The sequence below is a fragment of the Diadema setosum genome, chromosome 7 (assembly GCF_964275005.1).
Source record: "Diadema setosum chromosome 7, eeDiaSeto1, whole genome shotgun sequence".
Lineage (NCBI taxonomy): Eukaryota > Metazoa > Echinodermata > Echinoidea > Diadematoida > Diadematidae > Diadema > Diadema setosum.
In genome coordinates, this window is record NC_092691.1 from 38771203 (window position 1) to 38791452 (window position 20250).

Consider the following 20250-nt stretch of genomic DNA (forward strand, 5'->3'; position numbering starts at 1 on the left):
AGCCCATCAAAACGGCATATTGTTTCCATCCATAATAGACAGGGACCTGTCAATTTTTTTTATTCGTTGATTCTGGAATTGGTCCTATCTTAGTTGGAGAATGCTAAGAGTTGCAATATTATGGTTCTAAACTGTACTCATTTAGCCTGCGCGTCTTTGCTTGATAAAAATAGAAAACAAAGCGAAGAAAAAAGAAACACTTTTCTCCAGTTAAGAACCGGGCAGCGGCGAGTAATCATCGAACACTTGATTACTTTATGATTTTCTATGTGTGGAGTGAAACGAACTGAATATTATGACACAGGGAAAAAAGGGGGAAAATTAACTCGCAAAGTAAAAATGTTTGGCGATGATGCCCGTATTTTCTAACTTCGACAACATTGACCAGCCATTTCAGGCTGTTGCAAAGCTTTTCACAAACTTATGTCCTACCCAGGTTCATGGCTTTCCTTTCGTTTCAACCAGCAGGGCTGTGAGTGTGACGTAGTAAAGCAAAGAACGTTCATCTCTGCGAACACCTCTTTAGAAATAATGAGCGTACCTGTTTCACGACCGCATTGGACAATCTGTACGTAGTAGGGTATCTATGATGTGAGCGTGCATTGTCATCATTTAACATTAATTTCTCTTCATTCAGTTATTTATTATTCGCATTCATTCTCTGCAATTCAGCGTGTAGTCTCCCCGTGTCGTCACGATACTTACGCACGCACACACTTCTCACACTGAAATATATTTATCTTTTAGTCACTTTATATTCCATATGTGATAATGATGTATTGTCTGTTTTGTTTCAAACCACCAGGTGAAACGGGTGCTAAAGGAAGAAGAGGCGAGAGAGGTTAGTAAATGTACCACCTGCCTTTTTCACTGTTTAATATAACTTTTTCAATGCTCTGTTTGCAATGTGGTTCGTCACTATCGGGTACAACGCATACTCAGTCTCAATTACACCATTGTCTTACCACTACCATTTTTTTTTTTTTGGTTGTAAGAAAAAACACTAAAAAGTCTAACACTTTTGGCATGAGATTGCTATTCTATCGCATATCGCAACCTATATTTAGATTAAATGCTGTGATGTTTTAGCTTTGATAGTTCTATGGGTTTTCATGCAAAGCTGCCTACATTTCTAAGAAATTGCTGGGACATTTTCAAAACACAAGTTTAGTTTCTATAGATAAACTTGTATTTATGTGTCTTCTTGTGAGTTTGTTTCGATATATCAATACTCTTTATGAATATACTTGCAAGTCGTATAAAATTACTTGTCCTTTAAAGTATTTAGTCTTCCAATTTTGCTCCTAAATTCCTGCCAGATTCTAGCCAGATTCTAGCGGTTTTTGTCAACTTCATGAAACGTGCTTACTTTCGTGTATGGAGTCTAATCCTATAGCCAAACAGCCAAAGTGACTAAAACGAACTATAATACTCTAACGACTCGGTCTATAAACATCACTCCCCGTCTCTCTTTTGTCGAAAAATTTGCCATTTTTTTCTTTTTTATTATCAACGGCTTCCTCAGTTTCTTGAGATTTCGTTTCATCAACTTTCCATACCTCTTCTTTTGCCGCAGGACCCATGGGCCATCCAGGTGCGCGTGGTGACAGCGGAGATCGAGGTGAAAAAGGTAAACGTGGCTTCAGTCTTGCGCTCAGAATCTTTTAAGAAATAGCGACTGTAGCAGAAGCTGCTATTATTACGGGCCCCAAGGGTCTTGCGCGAAATGTGTCTCCTGTCAGTGCGCTGTTCGTGCGGGTTCGACACGACCTGTTTGTATCGAACAATTACTACATGTAAAAAGCACTTGGAAGCAAGGAAGCTGTCTAAAAAGCAAACAAACAATGTACATCACGACAGTTATATATATGATTGCTTTTCAAACTTTTGCCAACAAGTGTTCCTGTTTCTGCTTTGTTCGTGTGTAGAAATGTAGAGGTAGCAAAAGAGGGCTGACGGTTTTGAAAGGTTTAGCGTGCGAAATATGTCATTGATGGCCTGGCTGTCTGAACTTCTTATCGCATTAGGATATTTTGAAACTGTCGCAGTAAGCCTATGTATTATCATGAAACACTTTTCCAAATCCATTGCATTCGAAAGCTCCAGTGCATCATAAAATGTCGTCCGTTGTCTGGTTTCGATGAAATAGAATATGTCTTGTCAAACAAAAGGCTCGCGTATAAGTGGAGATTTAGATCATTGGAATCAGACCGGGTGACAGGTTCCCTCATGGTATCGGGAACGAGCTGGAACTTCTGCCTACTCAGAGAATCATTTTGTCTTTTGGCAAACAAAAAATGTACAATAGATGCGAAGGATCTTTTTGGTCACAATTCTTACTTTTGCTGTATTGACCTGATAACAAAGCTTAAATGCTCCAATAATATCAGACTTTGTTGCCGAAGGGAACAACCTCGTAATAATTATACTGACTGACAAAGCTCATCATAAAACAGTTTGGAACGAGGGGGTAAGGGATGATATCGCATCAACCAATGATGCCTGCAATAGTCTTGCCCTCTGTATTAATCAAAATTCAATTTATTGCACCAAACAAGGTACTTAATCGAATAATTAGATATCTCTGTACAAATTTGTACTAATTTGTGCCATTAAATTCCAGGTGTTTCTATTTCTTGTCATTTTAATCTGCTTTTCTCTTTCTCTTGGTCAATCTCACCTTCCCTATGCACAACCAGTATATACGCACATCATGTTCTCTCGCTCCCTACAAAAGCTGCGATGTGCAAAGGCCGTGTAAACGAGGGAATTGGTCAACTTTATTGGTGCCAGTTTATTCTGTTTTAGTTCTTACTGAAAGCAATTTGCTCTCCGGTGACGTCAGTGTTGTTCCAAAGGCACCAGACCTGCAAGCTGATATTCTTACGAAAATATACAACAAAAGTTGGCCTGTAGGCATTCTGGGTTTTTACTGATTGTGAAAACAGTTTTTTGTGTGACTTTCCTCCGCCATGACCCAGGTTTAAATGCAAACACTCCGCCATGTTTGCTGGAAGAATCCGTTCAACGACCAGGCGATCAGAAGCTCCTTACCTACATACCTGCGCTCCCTGGACACTCGTCTTCTCTTAATTTGGTTCAACAGCAATTCGCATGTTTGAATGAAAGCCTCTTAAAGTATCATTTTTTTTTTTCTTCAGCAAAACGACACTCTACACATTGCAGTTTGAGTTTCTTCTTGTTGATCATGGGCGACACAAAAAACAGCCAAAAAATAAGATCAAAACAAGGGCCGAAAACAGAGTTACTTTCTAAATGATATGTTATTGTTGTGGTTTCTTACAGGCAGTATTCTACTACAAAGCGCTGTAGGCCTATCTAGAATCTTTACTTTCAGAGAAGGAGAAGTTCAACAGCGTGTGAGGTTGAGGAAAGAAATCGGTTTAATTCCTCGTTACCGAACAATACGAAGACCAGTACTGGGTACGTTAATTTTACGGAACTCACAGTCTTCAGCTAGCAATTTACATGTATCTTTCGCTGTCAAGTCAACATCCTTCAACCATTGTCAATGAAAATATCAAATTCAAATTCAAATTTAAATTCAAATTCAAACTTTATTTTCACTTTTTCTTTCCAACAGCATGTACAAGAAACAATATTATGAGTTTGACATGGGAGTAACACAATATACATAACCAGACAGGATTAACAAAATGTTCATGTCTACGTGATCAGTACAAAAAAGATACATGCATTCTATATACACTCTGCGAAAAAAAAAAATCAAGGTAGATATGAGTGACATACATTACTATGTGAATGAATTAAAGTGTCTTGTGAAGAAGATGTATATTCGAAACCCAAAGTTTGGAATGTGAGTATACGTTTACTCCTGGTAAGTGAGGAAGACCAGATTCTGTCTTCTGTTCCCCCTGAACGCCTCATGACAAAAGACAACTTGTTACTTATTACGGTACTTTTGTTTGTATATCGATGTGATAGACGGTCGGCTCCTGACACTACTATTAGTCTTCATTGCAGGAGTTACTTTTTTTTAGAATTGTAGAAGCATTGTACGGTTGAAATCGGTCGACGATATTACTCTTTCTTGAACAGTGAGGATTGTTTTTTTTTTGTTTCGACCGAGTGCTATGATTCAGTTCGACAATAGCCTTGCAGCTGGTTATTAAAGAAATCCAAATAGCAATGTGGATTGAGTGAAACCAGCGACATTAGTAAAACACATCAGTGAAAGTTTGAGGAAAATCGGACAATCGATGGAAAAGTTATGATTTTTTTTCCAAAGTTTTGGTGTTGTAATGACTGGATAAGGAGACTACAAGAGTTCAAAAGAGAATTAAACAAATCTTTTTTTCCCCTGAAAATTTCACATTCCTTCAACTTGATACTGGCATTCTTATGTTAAGGGTATTGTAGTAATTGTTCGCCTTGCTTTCTGAAAGCAGTTAGCGAAGTGCTCTTTCATTACGCTATTAAAAAAAGTGAAAACATGTTGAATTTTCTTTTATTTTCTGTATACTGTTGCCCACGCATGATGTCGTAAACTCAAATAGTCTCCTACAGTGATTCCAATATGAAAATTTTTAAGATTCGTAACTTTTGCATCGATTGTCTAATCTTCCTCAAAGTTTTACTGGTGTGCTGTACTAATGTTGCTGCTTTCACTCACAATTCGCATTTCTCTTTGGGTTTTGGTTTTCTTCAAGGGTTAAGTATCACATAAGTCACATAAGGAGAAGTCGATAGTGTTACAGATAGTTCGTTGGTTATGAATACGTTGTTCAATAAGTATGATTTATCCAAAATTTAGTGCACAGCAGAATCAAAGACACTTTTTATATATTAATCTTTTCATCTGTTTTTACAATCGAAGCGTAATCATTGAATTAATAAAAAAATCAATCAAAATTATAGTAACGCTTAATGTGTTTGGACTTTTAAAAGGAATAACATAGGTATAGATCCTCAGAACTATGTCTCTCTAAGCTTGTTTGCGTGATGTAAAGCATTACGATGAATGGTATACGCAAAATTAACTCTGTGATATCCGTGCGAGAAACCAGCCGCTCACACCTTCTGTTCATTATGGACTAATACTCATATTTTTTTTTTATTACCGAATATCTTTCCCACAAAGTTAAAGCATTTGGTTCAGGATACATTTCGACTTCCGTAAATTTAGCAACGTCAGAGTATAATATGTAACTAACATAATATTATGTAACTAATTTGTTTTCCAGCTTTGTTCTTCGTAGGAAAGACTGATTCAAAAGCTGACTGAATGAGAAGATGTTTTTCTTTTTTAAGATTCGTTCTGAGAGTTTCTCGGTTTACTGTCTTAAAACAACTTTTTTTTAGACAGTAGTCACTAAGCAAAATTACTGAAACAAAATCACAAAAATTGACGCAGAATCCTACTTTTGACCAAAGGAAGTCGAAGATCTGAATAAGGGCTATGGATATGCTGGATGCGCATTGTCACCCATCTATGCTCCAGTGAATACAAAAGATTATACCAGATTGACGGCGAAGATGTGACAAGAATCATTTGCCTCGAGAAAGTCCACAGTAGTAGCCGAAAGATAGTCAGTCATATAATTATTAAGGTTGGTTGAGGATCTACTGTTGTTGTTTTTGTTGTTGTGACATTCGTTTTATTTCTGATTACATTTTGACAGGAGACATGGGTCTACAAGGACCTCAGGGTCCACCCGGATCTCCCGGCCCGCCCGGGCCCAGCGGGGTGCACAACTGTTCATGTCCTGGTACGCCGATATTTTTTCCGTTAAAATTTGCAGCATAACCCCACAGTCCATTCTCCTCTCCCCGCAATAAGGGGAAAAAACGAAACAAATCACTGAATAACAACCGAGATCGAAAACAAAAGCAAACTTTAACGTTGCAATTTTACCTGTCAAGGGTTTTCTATTTTTGTTCTAACGTTTCCATTTGTATTCGCCGGCTTATCTCGTCTGTGATAATAAACGTCGAGCTGTCGTCATGTCACACCATCTGAATCTAAACGGAGGGGGTAAAACTGCTGAAAATTGCTTATCTAAGGGTGGCGAGTCAGTAGAGTACAAAGGAGTCAAAAGGGGGTCTGAGTTTTTGATCCTTTAGCTCAGGCCCTTTCTGATAGCATATATCTGAATTTGTCACAATATAATCTCTACTTGTAGCACTGTTAGTTGACTAGACATGTTCTCAATATTGCTGAGTAAACCAAATACTGTTATTTGTACAATGTACTATCATGTGGATTCAATTATAAAAAGACATCATAAGTATCTCTTCTTTTTGCCATTGTTCACACAAGGAAAAATAAAGGAAAAACTTTCAAACCCTATACAATGATAACTACCATTGCACAACTTATCATTGTATCCTTCCATTTTGATTGTAGTGCTAAAGTTGTCGTTTTACGCTGATTGCAACTTTGTTCGAGATGATGATTCTCTTACGTGTGAAATGGGATATCATCTATGTTGATAATCATTGAATGTTTGTCTTTTAATATTTGACATGATAACACAAGCGAACTTCTGTGATATATATATATATATATATATATATATATATATATATATATATATATATTATGTGTGATGAGGACAAGCTCATTAACACAGTCGGCACAGATACGCTTTCATCAAGCTTTTTATGTGACGATTGCAGTGTGTCATTGAGATCGGTCCTATTACAATGTATTATTGTTGTGTTTTCAGGACTAGAGCGAAGGGCATATACACCTCAGCAGGAAAAGGGCCACATCAGCCTGGGCGAGCTGGAAAAGAAGATGCGAAAACTGCTTCTCCAGTCAGCCATCTCTTGCACAGTGGTTGCCAATCATTCCTCCGAAGACACAAAGGTTCTAATTGATGACTGTAAGAAGTGTGGGAGGCAGAACACTCAGGTACCAGGGGATCCAGCATCATCTGACCCAAAAGGAGATGATGTTGATTTAAGATCTACCACGCAGTCTGATTTTGTCTTGCCTGGATCGAGGGGAGATCAATCCCGACTTGAACGGGATGGAGATGAATCAAGGGATGCTGCGAATCACGAGTACTCCAGACTGCATGATGACGGTAACTCGGGTATGAAACATTTGCCCAACTTGAACGTTTCGAGAACCACCGACCGTCCACCTAACCACCAACACCGCCACCGCCACCATCATCATCGCAGTAATCCTAACAATGCGAGAGGCCGTGGCTCTCCGGACGACGTGGGGAAGATACAAATGAATGACTCCTTTTCGTCTGGAGGAATTTTACTCTCGGCTCCAACGGCTATGTCGGATGTCTCTCCAGGTATAACGGAGGAAGAGGAAGAGTTTACCCGTAGAGACCCAAATGATCTAAACATTGCTTCAATCTCCCAATGGGGTGCCCTCAGCGCCGACAGTGAGGATGACACAACCGAAGAAACCAAGATGCATTTTACAAACGCGACGTCGAGACCCACGCAATTACTACACCGACTCTCTGGCGGGACTCATATGGAAAGCGACGAGCAAAGATGTAAGAAGCGTGTAGTTGAGGTGTATGATTGGCTCGAGTAGTCGACTAATCTGAGATCGCAATTATTGTGAGCATTATCACCACGATTTTTTTAAATATTCATGTCATCTAACGAAAGGTGCAGTTCTAGTACATTTGCACCTGATCATCAATCAACTACCAAAATCTCCTTAATCAAGACTAGATAGGTTTAACCACATCGAGCATAATTTTCTTGTGCTTGCAGTAGTTCAAACACATGTGTAAAGAAAGCGGCACCAAAGTTAGATTCAACAATTTTATCTATATATTCCGTCGTCTTTCTTTGAAAGGCACGGTAGTCCCATCATAGCCACAAAATTCTACTTTACAAGGGAGTCATGCGTCAAACATAATTATGTTAGAAATAAGTTGACCTGGTTAAAATGGTAAAAGGTGTCAGCTTAAATATGTCGCTCCATAAGATAATGACAGATAGATGAATCTAAAACGTTGGACCATGGAGGTAAAACACAACCAGAAGATACAATTGTATGATACTGTAAGTGAGAACATGATGTCTTGAAGTGTCACCATCTTAATCGTCCTTACTGTATCTACTTCCTTGCAGCAATCAATATATCCACGCTTCTTGAACGCCTCACCGAGTTGACTGCCAACAGAAGTATGGAATCCCTTATCAACCTCGTGCACATGTCCATTTCCTCCAGAGGCCATTGTGGGTGTCCCTGCCCGCCAGGACCGCGAGGCCGTCCTGGGCCGGCAGGGATACCTGGCCTAAAGGGTGACAAGGGTGACACTGGTGAGAATGGTCTGAAAGGTGCTGCTGGAAGACCAGGGCCACAAGGACGCAGTGGGGCCCCGGGCACATCTGGGTTACCTGGGATGCGGGGGTTGAAAGGAGAACCTGGAGAAATGGGACCTGAGGGTATGAAGGGAGATGACGGGGAGATGGGGCTAGTGGGGCCGATGGGTGAACAGGGCTTCATTGGACCCAAAGGACCAAAAGGAGAGTCCGGCGTCATGGGACCAAAAGGTTCGCCCGGTCCAACGGGACCGTTTGGGCCACGAGGAGAGCCTGGTAAAGAGTCTTATTCGTGAAATCATCAAGATATAAATAGATGTAATACATGTAATTCACTGATGTTTGTTGTTTCTTTGTTACTTATGAATGTATCATTGACAAGTCTATGATAATTATGAAACGTGAAACAACAGCTGTCCCGACAACCCTTGTCACATGGAGAATACACTTAAATCCATTGCGTAGGCAACTTCTAATACATCAAATATTGATACTGTTCGTAGGGAACGAAATGTATAACTGAATCGTATTCTTCTTATACTCTTCTTTGTTGTTGTTGTTGTGGAAACAAGTACAGTGTAGTTTCCATGCGTTCTGCGTGTGCCACTCGTAACTTGGATAACAACAAAATCATCCTCATTTGTGTTTCCCGGTAGGAAGGATCGGCAAAACTGGCCCACGTGGCCCTCCTGGGGAACCATGCTCGCACGATTCACCCGGGGAACGGTTGACAGTCAATATGGGACAGGATGACCGGGGCAGAATCGGTAAGTGGAGAAACAAAGCCATGAAAGCTTAACAAGTTGACGTGACTTCAGCTTCGTTTTCAAAGAGAACTAATGGTGATTGGACAATGTATCGTGAACCTGTGAACACGTAGTGCTCTGTGATTTTTTTTTTTTTATTGTGGTCCACCTTTGTATTCACCCTTTCATGCTTGCGCATTACGCATTCCCTGAATGAATTTTCCCTAAACTAATATTTTCTCCTTTTCATATTTCTCGTTAGTACAAGGAACTACTGCTACACCGTCGGTGACCATGGGGATGCCACCTGCTGCAAGTCTTACGACAAAACCAACAATCATAGATCCAACGGAAAAGATGTTGAAAATCGACGAACCATTTGTGAAGTCACGTGAGTTCCCGTGATATCTGACGGCCGGCAACTGTTGCGGTGTTATACATTGTGCATTTTTTCGTATTGCCTGTAGAATGCAAGCATGCTAATATGACTATGTTACTTTGATTACGTATGTCAGTGGAACGTTGAGTTATGAATTTGTGTCATTGACTGCATGTGGTGCTTTCTTTTCCCCATATTGGTATGCTTCAATTTCGTAAAATGAGTACTTTTAATACACAGAATGCCACTTGACGCAAATATCAGAACCGAACGAGATCCATACGATGGTGCAGTTCTACGGGACATGGATGAAAGATACGTTTGTCAACACCACGCAACCGGACAAGATATGGGTAACCATGCACCACAAGGGAGCTGTAGTACTTGGTAAGTATATACACCGTTACTTATCAAAGCAATAGCTTGGTACTTATCACACCGAAAGGAAAGTTTTCACGATTGTCCGGTCAGTAAGGTTGCTAGGTAAGCGTAATGAACTGTATATACATTGTACGCCCACATGCCAACAAGAAGAATTTCCTAAATGGACAATAAATGAATCTGAATCTGAATCTGAATCTGAATATAGCGTCATAATCATATGTGAGCTATGCGCATGCGTTTGATCAATCCCCGCCCAATTTCACTTACTATCGACAACACGCTAAAGGTAATTCGTAAGTCGGCAACCTGACTCCATGTTATTCTTTTGAAACGAATGTCGAATGTTAGATTGTCAATTTGTTATGAATTACTGCATTCATTTTTGAGGAGATTACAGAAAATATCAGTGCATAGTTATTTCCTTTTCCTTATTTCACATTGACATCTCTGTTTATTTCGTGCTAATGTTACACACATTTGGGCGAAAATGAGATAGTTATACAACTACCTGGATTTGAATGGACAATCTTACCAGTTTACATGGGGTCTAAACACAACTTAAAGTTTTGAGGGTACTTTCGAAAATATCGGCACATTTGATTTTGCTTCAACTTAACAGCAGAATCTTTTGTCTCATTTCACTACCTGCATCTCAGCCGGGGAAACTGAGATCGCAAATAATAAATGAATGATTTCCTTGGTATTGATTTAACTGCTTCCTTAATTTGCATTGAATATATTTTCTTTTGTTCTGCTGTTTAGCTATTCGTCGTACATGTCGTAAGCGAAGAGATAGGCATGCTTGCTCAGAAGACATAATTTACACAATAACCTACTTAATCTAGTCAATGTTCCCTGAGTATCTAACTTTGTGGAGTTGGCGCATTTCAAATTCTCCATCATTATTTTTATACGTCACGAATAACACTTTCTTAAACTTAACGTTCATCCCCCTTATTCAGCACCAAGGAATGCCAGTCTTGTTGTTCGTCTATTCAATAGATTTATGATACAAGAGGAATATACATACACATGGGTTTGATTGTTGTTGCTGTATAGCATTTCGGAGATAAAGATCAAAGCAATCTGTCATAGATTTGAAATGGAAGGAAACCATGCCGCCCTTCCTTATCCCAGCGATTATCTCCGCACAAGGTTCCATCTTAGACGCATGGTGGGCGTGTGTTTGACTCACCTTTCGACCCGCTGTGCCCCTTCACATTCCAAATCACACCACTCTAGGGAAATATAAAATTTGTAGGTTGCATTATTTTGCGACTTAAATCGTGAATGTCTATTATGTTTCGAAATACAGATTAACATTACAGTGCTTGTGTTGTGCGTTATCATTATAATCTAGTAACAATTCCTATAGCAAGATTGACATCACGTGTATTGCTAAGGACGTACACTCACAACCGTGAAATTGATGACTTTATGATGCAAATCTTATCATGAAAATGTTTGGTCGCCTGCTGGGAAATAACTTTTCAACCATATGCTCATGGACTTGTATATCAACAACTACACTTGGCAAATATTATATATATATATATATATTATATATATATATATATAAATATATATATATATATTTAGTGAACTTCAAGTTGCTTCTGTACAGATGATCTGCATCCATGACTTTAGACCTACATGTATATTGTTCTGTCCGGCTTTTTTTCCTTATATCTCTCTTTCTCTTTAGTTGATTTCTAAGTTTTTCGTTGCATGTGTTTAACTTCAAAAGCCGCGCGGTAATGTTTTCTTCGTTAAAGAACACCGCGAAGGTCCTAGTCTTTTAAAGACTGTTCGTAACCGAATAACTCATACATCACCCTCTGTCTCACTAATCTTTATGGTTATGAAGGTTTCTCCTTCTTCATTCTTTATATCTTCGTCTGTTAGCTTTTCTGTGTTATTTCTCTGTGTCAATTCTCTTTTGTTGTGTTCAGTTATTGGTTCGACCGGACCTTCTGAAAAAAAGGCTTACAGCTCTTCCATAATTATCATGAAAATATTGTTGTAGCATATCTTTTACTCCAAAAATATTTTTCCCTCCGAAATGGGTACAAGTACATCTTAGTGACAGACTGCATTTCTTTAAAATGTGTCCTTCTAAATCTGACGAAAAAATTGAGTTTTTTTTTTTTCGTTTAGCCAAATGGTCTGAGATAAGAAAAAAAAAGACACGCTATTTTAAGTTCTTGACAGAGTATAAAAGCCTCACTGAGGTTACGACAGTATATCAACGACGTGAAAAGAAAGAAAAGAATATGATATTTCAGCATACCGAACTCCATATTTCTTTCTAGAATATAAAAGCCTGGCCGATGTGAAAGCCAGTCGCCCGTTCGCCACCTTCTCACTTCCCTTCCCATGGGACGGCAACGGCCACGTGGTCTACAACGGCTCGCTCTTCTACCACCAGCGAGACACAGCCTACATGGTCAAGTACAACCTGCTTAATGGTGTTGTTGCCACACGGGTAAGGAAAATACTTGCAGTACCCCACATCCACGCGACCCCTTCCCCCACTGCAATGTAAACTTTGACTGCAACATAAATTTCGAACATTGGAAGTATTGCTGTATGATGTTTGTACTATCTGTCGCAAAAGTCGAAACGCATAATGCTCCATAGTTATAGCATTCTGGATTGGTTGACATAATAGAGATAAAAGAAGAGAAAGAGAGAGAGAGACACAAACACACACTTACACACACACACACACAATCAAATTTGACTATTCTTTCGTCAAATCATAACAGAACATTTTGTCTTCATCATTCGTGAATATGAATCAAATTATGATGACGATGACGATAATAATACATCGGTCTACCTGTAGGCCGATGAGTTTTACATTCTTGTTGGTTACGCGTTTAAGTGTATATAAGTACAACTTGGTAAATTTCTGTGCAGCCATTGATTATACTTCTGTGTTTTTTTGACACATTTGCAGAGGGTGATACCGAACTTAGGCTATCATCTAGAGGGGCCATTCCAGATGTCTTCAGGGCATACGAACGTCGATTTCTCTGTGGACCAAAACGGCCTCTGGGCGGTGTACCCACTCGCGCGCGGCGGACAAGTCGGGAAGCTTGCCGTCTCGAAGCTGGACCCAGACACCTTACAGATTATTACCACCGTGACAACAGATCACAACTTCCAGTCAACGGCAAATGCATTCATCATATGTGGTGTTCTCTACACCAGCAAAGGGCCGAACAGCCGACCGTCCAAGATCGATTTTGCATACGACCTATTGAGAGAAGTTGAGCTCCAGAATACGGGGTTGGTAGTCGCCAACAGGTACCGCAAGACAGTGATGCTATCATACAACCCAAGGGATGGACTCCTGTATGGGTGGGATAAAGGTCGTATGGTCACTTTTCAGCTGCACTTTAATGAACAAGAACGCTGATCCCTACAAGAAAATTTGAACTGCACGGTGAAAAAATTTGGTAGTGGCGTCGTCATATTAAAAGTGGAATGTACATGTAAGTCATGCACTTTAATTGTTAAAAGAAAGCTGTACTGACATTTTCTACTTGTCTGATAATTCTAATCTACATTTTTTGATGCCTACAACTGGAAAGAGAGGATTCTAAAACCCAGGATAAGCCTGTAATGATTTTTTGAAAAAAATGAAAACGAGCAAGCCAAGGAACGATCCACACAATTTGGCATACGTCACAGGTGCCAACCTCCGACTTTAGCAAAACGAACTACACATGTCAATTTGCTGATGAAATCTCACACGAAGTACTGCAAAAACTGTTATTTAGTAAAATTGCAATATGGAGCTGAAATAAACATGTTAGACAATATTCATTAATTTTTAAAAGGAATCTCTTCAAAAGCTTTTTATTTAGATCAATTTTTTGGGGAATATTCCAGATATGCAAAATGAAATTGGCATCATTATCCGAACGTGCTGCCCATAGAAAACTGTGTGTAAGTAACGTTGCACTAACTATGCATTGATGATGAGCGATAATGGTTCGACATCACAGTTCAAACTATCTAACGAAGATGAGGACTGAGTGATTCTTAAAATCTAAATCCAAAATATAGTCAACGGCAATCACGGTTTACGCCTAGTTAGAAGAAAACGGCACTCAGTACATATAGACTCTAGACTAGAACTAGGACTAGGACTAGTGAGCAGTCAAGGAAAGAGAAGATTCTACTGACTTAGATCTAGTTTTAGTAGGACCCATAGCACATACCTCGGAAGAGTGGCCTGACCACGTAGATACAAACAGTGCCGCCGCTTCGCGATCCAAGCGCTGGTGTAGACATAGTGCTAGAGTACTTCCGTATCCATGTAGATATCTCAAAATTCACTTAACCAAATTGCACCAAAATCACAAGAAATATTTTATGACTCATGTCCATTTGCTCACGCTAATTGGAACCAAATCGCAAGTCGGGAAGCGTAAGTGAAGTTGTCGATTTTCCTGTCGTCGCTAAAAACAATCTGCTCTGTACGACTAAACAAGAGTGATCGCGGCGCAGTAGCCCTACTCAGGGGCGGATCCAGGAATTCTGTAAAGGGGGGGGGGGCGTGACTAATATTTCTGGTGCCACTTCCGGGTTTCATTTCATTGTTTTTCTTTTTATTTCTTTTGTTTTTACGAAAAATAAAGGGGGAGGGGGCGTGCGCCGGTTGTGCCCCCCTCTGGATCCGCCACTGCTACTTGCCTGCGCACGCACAGACTGAAGTTAGCCATCTAATATCATGAGACAAATCTTTCAAGTAATCGGGAGCAAAAAATCAATTTGTGACCCTGCACCTCAAAACAAACAAAAAGTCGCCAGACATGAATTTTTAGTTGAGACCATATTCTGAAAGAGCAGAGTTTAAGCTTTAAAGTGATGTATAACTCAAATCAAATGGACTCTTCTAACCTATCTAAATATTGGAAAGAAAGCACAAACTCAGGAAAAGTGTGAACTGAGAAAAGAGGCTCTGAAGTACAGTGTCTATTCAAGCGCTTAATCTTTACCAAACCGTGCTGGCTGTGCGATGAATGGGACAAAAAACAGGAAGTAAACCACCAGAGTAACAACAATGAAGGGATTATCAGATTAAACTGAAATTAAGCATGCCTCATTAACACATACTGTCCATAATTAATGCCAACTTTCAAAGCAGTATCACTATCCTTTCAAAAGTTATTAGAGTTGAAAGTGAAGAGTGTGGACAAGGTTTGTCAGAAATGAAAAAAGGATTCTAAAGACACACCTAATCACACTATTCTACCAAAAATGTTCGAGATAAACCGGACAAAAAACACACTTTCCTGCCCGTTTTATGATACCAAATTTTAGCATAATGTAAAAGAAGACCCGCTCTTTCAGAAAATATGAAAAAGTCAAGTTCGGCTAGGTTGACCCATTTCACTTATTTTCAGTCCTCACGTAAAATCAGTGTGTGCGACTTTATGTTCGTTTTGAGGTGCACGGTCACATTTATGAATTATTTGAGTTAAGTTGAATGAAAAATATAGTTCGTAAATCACACAAATCGCCAAAATCATGACATTTTTTAGTTTAGTTCCCGCGCAAATTCCCCGTTCGCACAGTACTAGTTGGCTAACTTCAGTTGTAGATTGTGCATGTCGCGTTTACCAAGATCTCTCGCGAAGAGTGAGGTTTTTTAGAGTGACAACTTGAAAATCGGCGTCAATATTGATACTTCTCGATTACCGATTTCATTCAAATATAATACAGTATTTTGAAATATGCTTAGAAGTATATCCTGTAATTTTGGTGCGATTTGGTTCAGCGAAATTTGAGACAGCTGCATGGATAGGACAGTACACAAGTGCCGCCTGCTAGCTAAATTGGGCCTAAGCGTCGTCTGCTACTCGGCACGATTTAACGCACGCGTATGCGAGGGCTTGTAATCAGTGATATATTTGGCACCTGTGACATCACGACATCCGGGCTCGTCAGCTCATTTGCATAATTCTCGCCCCAAAATTTCCATTTTCAAAATGAAATTACGGACTAAATCGTTACGAAATTTTGATTCTGTTTGCACCGCTGGGTCTTTTAGAATGAAAAGAACAACATATAAAAAGATAAAAAAAAACCGGTACAATGCCCTTTTAAGGACGGATAAAGGTTTCCGAAGTTTGTGATGGATACCAATGTTGCCGAGCTGATGCTTTGTGAAGTAATGGACTAATGTAAAGAAAGCAAAGTTATCGCATCGTCAAAAGACATGGACGTATACCGTGACTTTTTTTTTGGGGGGGGGGTGGGGGCTTGAACTCTAAATTGCCCCATTCATCAGCAGCTGCTACCCTTCTGCCATATTATTCTTATACGTCTACATCTCAATTTTCCGCATATTCCTCGTACGGAAGTAGAATTTAATAAGCAGATCATGGTTGCCATATATTCGTATTATTATTGAAAATTTTTGCAGCACTTCTTCGATCAATCGAGTTCTAGCTACCAGCGTCGGGGGCGTCACTATTATAGAGGGACGCACAGTTCATTATATATTGACACATTCTCTCACGTCGGATCTCGAACTGTGCAGTGTATTGAGTGGGAATTACAGTCAGCGGTCAAGGGCCAATGACTACAAACAGTGAGCATAATATGCAGGTTCGCCTCGAAAGGGTTTTGAGACATTCTGTTACTAAACACTTGCCTGCATAAATCATTAATCTGTTCGTTTGCGATAAGCATTCCAGAAAAAAAAAAAACACCTTACTTTTATTTACCTTCTTACTTGGCAGAAGGAGTTATCAGTGCATGCGTCAAGACACGACAGTAAATGTTCCATTTTTAAAAAAAATATATAAGTCGGACACTTTTGAATGTTTGTCCAAACTGGCACCCTTTTTACCCTTCGTATATATTGACACATTCCCTCACGTCGAATCTCGAACTGTGCAGTGTATTGAGTGGGAATTACAGTCAGCGGTCAAGGGCCAATGACTACAAACAGTGAGCATAATATGCAGGTTCGCCTCGAAAGGGTTTTGAGACATTCTGATACTAAACACTTGCCTGCATAAATCATTAATCTGTTCGTTTGCGATAAGCATTTCAGAAAAAAAAAACACCTTACTTTTATTTACCTTCTTACTTGGCAGATGAAGTTATCAATGCACGCGTCAAGACACGACAGTAAGTGTTCCATTTTTTGTTAATATTAGTCGGACACTTTTGAATGTTTGTCAAAAAACTGGTACCCTTCAATGGGTTGAACGGATTGGTTATTAAATACTTCAACGACATGATCTCAAACAAAGTAATGTCATGATACAACAAATTGAGATTATAGAGTGAGTTTGTCATAACGTCAATTATTATAACCCCTCGGTGACTGAAAACAAGAGGTACCTTCAATGAAGTGATAACAATGAATCTTCCTATAGAGCAAATTCACTATGATTTCCCGTAGCCATTTGCAAATTTGGACTGATTGTCATGTGTTTACTCTATGGGTACTTAAAGGGTGTGTACAGTTCTGGTCGAGGTGAGGATTTAGCTTTTAACATTTTGTGAGATATTCAGAAACCACTCTATGAGATGTGAAAGAGCATGCTAAATTCTAAGGGGTATCAAAAGTTTATTTGATGAAAATCGGTTTTGAAGTGGCCGAGATATCCAAAAACAAGGTGAAACAAAGAGATCCTAATAAAGTTGGGGCATGTAGTCTTTTATCATTATCACTGTTTTGGATATCTCAGCCATTTGAAAACCAATTTTCATCAAATAAACGTTGAATCCTTCTTAAAATTACATTGCTCTTTCATATTTCATAAGATGATTCTCATTATCTCACTTAGGAATGTAAAAGCCATGAATCCCCACCTCAACGAGTACTGTACAGTCCCTTTAATGATCAAATCACGACTTATAAAACTTGCGTCTGCCTCATCAGTATTTAGGAAGAACATCATCTAATCGTGATTAACGCTTTGAAAATGAAACTTGGTGTACTATGTGTTTACCCTTTAGAAATTTATCAAATCAAAGAGACGGAAATACGAAGATGTGAAAGCACATTGCTGGTACATCATTTCTTCTGGTGCACATCACAAGCGGGACACCAAGAGTCATACAGCCCACGAGCCATACTCCCCACGAATCATACAGCTCATGAGTCATACAGCCCAAGAGCTAGTCACTATGGTGGACAATTCACACCTCGAGCTCTACGTCGATTAAAAAAAAAAAGCTCACTAGCTACACTATACAGTCCACGAGCTTAACACAAGACGAAAAGACCCATGAGCTTGACATTAGGCAAGAAAGTCCAATAAACTCGATATTACACAGGAATGAGTTTGATATTCGTAGTTTCGAAGTAGTGGACCTTTTTTTTCTCACGTAGTGTCGGTCTTTTGGGCCTTATTTGCCATAGTTTGTGTCTATCTTAGGGTCCTGTTGCACTTGGTGTCTTGCTCGTAGGCTGTATGACCCGTGGGCTGTGTATGTCTCATGGATATAGGCCTACTCATAGATCGTATGAGACGTATGACTCGTGGGTTTCTAGCTCGTAGAATGGTATCTCGTTTCTTCTTCCAGCGGAGTTGTCAGCCCGTGCAGGTGGCACTGCATGTGTAGTGCGTAGTTTAATCCTCTCAGAATTGCCATCGTAGAATCCTATTGACATTGCAGAGTAATGTCTCCTACGAGTCTGCAAGAGTTAGCGTCTTGTAAGTCAATCGTGTGACTGGCTTTGGGCAGTGACATTATTTATGTGATACTGCACATTACATTGCTGGCCTAAGGATCCTATCATTATGTAAGCATACTACTAGTAATCTGTGATCTTTGTTACGCACGTACTTTTTATCACAATAACTATCACTACCCGGCTGTGTTCGATTTTTCATATTTTGTATGTTCTCTTGAATAGACAGTACATGACATGTCATCTGTCGTATAGCCTGCAAACACTCTTCACATTTTTTATTTCATGTATATACCTGATGTTACATGTGAAGCTGCTTTGTTCTCCAAATTGACAATGAGAAATTTACTCTTACGATAGAGTGTAAATATTTTGCAGTTTGGTCATGAATGTAATACTGCTGGCTAGTATCATAATTCAGTATTCAGCATGGTGTATTCATACAGAGATAATGTGAAAAGAAAGAAAGATAATGTGTAGACACGTTTATTATTATCTTAGCATAATGTGATATAAGGTGTGTATGCTTGTATGGTTTATCTCTAGGAGATACATGTAATAATACATTATTCACAAATAAAATCGCCACAAAATTATTCTCAAAAGTTTTCACTTCGCTATGTGTTTTCTGTGTTAGTCTTTATTTTTCTTTGCCTTTCTAAAATTAGAAAAACATGTATCGATTTTGTTGAATGAAAGTTGTTTACCTGAGGTCACTCAAATCAACACATAGTGTTTTTTTTTTTGTATGTGTATGTATGCATATGTATATGCGCATAATAGTATGTATGCATATACATTTATATATATATATATATATATATATATATATATATATACATATACATATATATTTATATATATATATCTAATGACATAATTTCAGGCACGATTTCTCGGCACATTGCGGCTGATGAGGATACCTCTTTGACATTTCCAAGGAGGTATCACACACGTCTTTTGTCATTCTGGTGATAATATCCATTGCAAAGAATGAAGAAAACAGCAAGTTGTCAAACTTTTAATAAACTGTGGTGATTCAAATGTTATTGTGCATTATCATTTCCATTAACACTTCCCTTTTAACTAAACATTCATGGAGATCCTTTGTACAGGGAGGAAATAGCCTTTGCAAGGTTATTCTCAGTAGCCAAATGTGAGTCCAGTGTGCTGCAGAACATCGTCAGCAAAGTGATTGGCTGCAACAACTAGCTGGGGATTAAACAACTTTTGCTGCTGTTTTATAAAGGGCAATCATTCACAACTAGTGAGATAACTGCTGGCATTTATACTCACCTGCTACAGAAATGTAACTTATATTTCTATTCACGTATTTTTACATAAAAACGTCACTGTCTACAGAACCGGTGAAGACTATATCTCTGTCTGTTATATTACCATTATTAAAACCACTGGTCACTCGTGGACTATTATATTTTTGCATTCGTATGTGTCGACAAATGTTGAATACAAACCAGGAAATTGAAAGTTTGCTACCTTTTTTTTTGTACAATCTACAAAGCACTACAAAACATTCAAACGTAGCCTTTTACAAAAGTAGTTGGTTGAACAATTATACTTTATCTTTTTTCATTCATTCATTTATTTTTCATTTCCAACAAAAACATATAGATATATTACAAAAATTGAATACAGTGCATAAATTTCATTATACAAAGTAAAGGATGAATTTGCAGAAAACTTGTTGGTATAGGAAAATGTTGGAAATGGGGAGGAATGCTAAAAAGCTGAGCTTGTAGGCTGCATTCCCCCCACAC

General features: G+C 38.9%; 1 protein-coding gene across 1 annotated transcript in view; it reads left to right on the forward strand.

Annotated features, from left to right (window-relative positions):
• The window catches only part of LOC140231225 (uncharacterized), a 45587-nt gene extending 32362 nt beyond the window's left edge, over positions 1 to 13225 (forward strand). The window contains exons 4-13 of the mRNA XM_072311370.1: positions 806 to 841; positions 1577 to 1630; positions 5664 to 5750; positions 6711 to 7508; positions 8098 to 8568; positions 8949 to 9059; positions 9301 to 9429; positions 9658 to 9804; positions 12114 to 12286; positions 12764 to 13225. Coding sequence (XP_072167471.1) covers positions 806 to 841; positions 1577 to 1630; positions 5664 to 5750; positions 6711 to 7508; positions 8098 to 8568; positions 8949 to 9059; positions 9301 to 9429; positions 9658 to 9804; positions 12114 to 12286; positions 12764 to 13225 — 2468 coding nt within the window. The remainder of the gene's footprint in view (positions 1 to 805; positions 842 to 1576; positions 1631 to 5663; positions 5751 to 6710; positions 7509 to 8097; positions 8569 to 8948; positions 9060 to 9300; positions 9430 to 9657; positions 9805 to 12113; positions 12287 to 12763) is intronic.
• The last annotated feature ends 7025 nt before the right edge of the window (positions 13226 to 20250 follow it).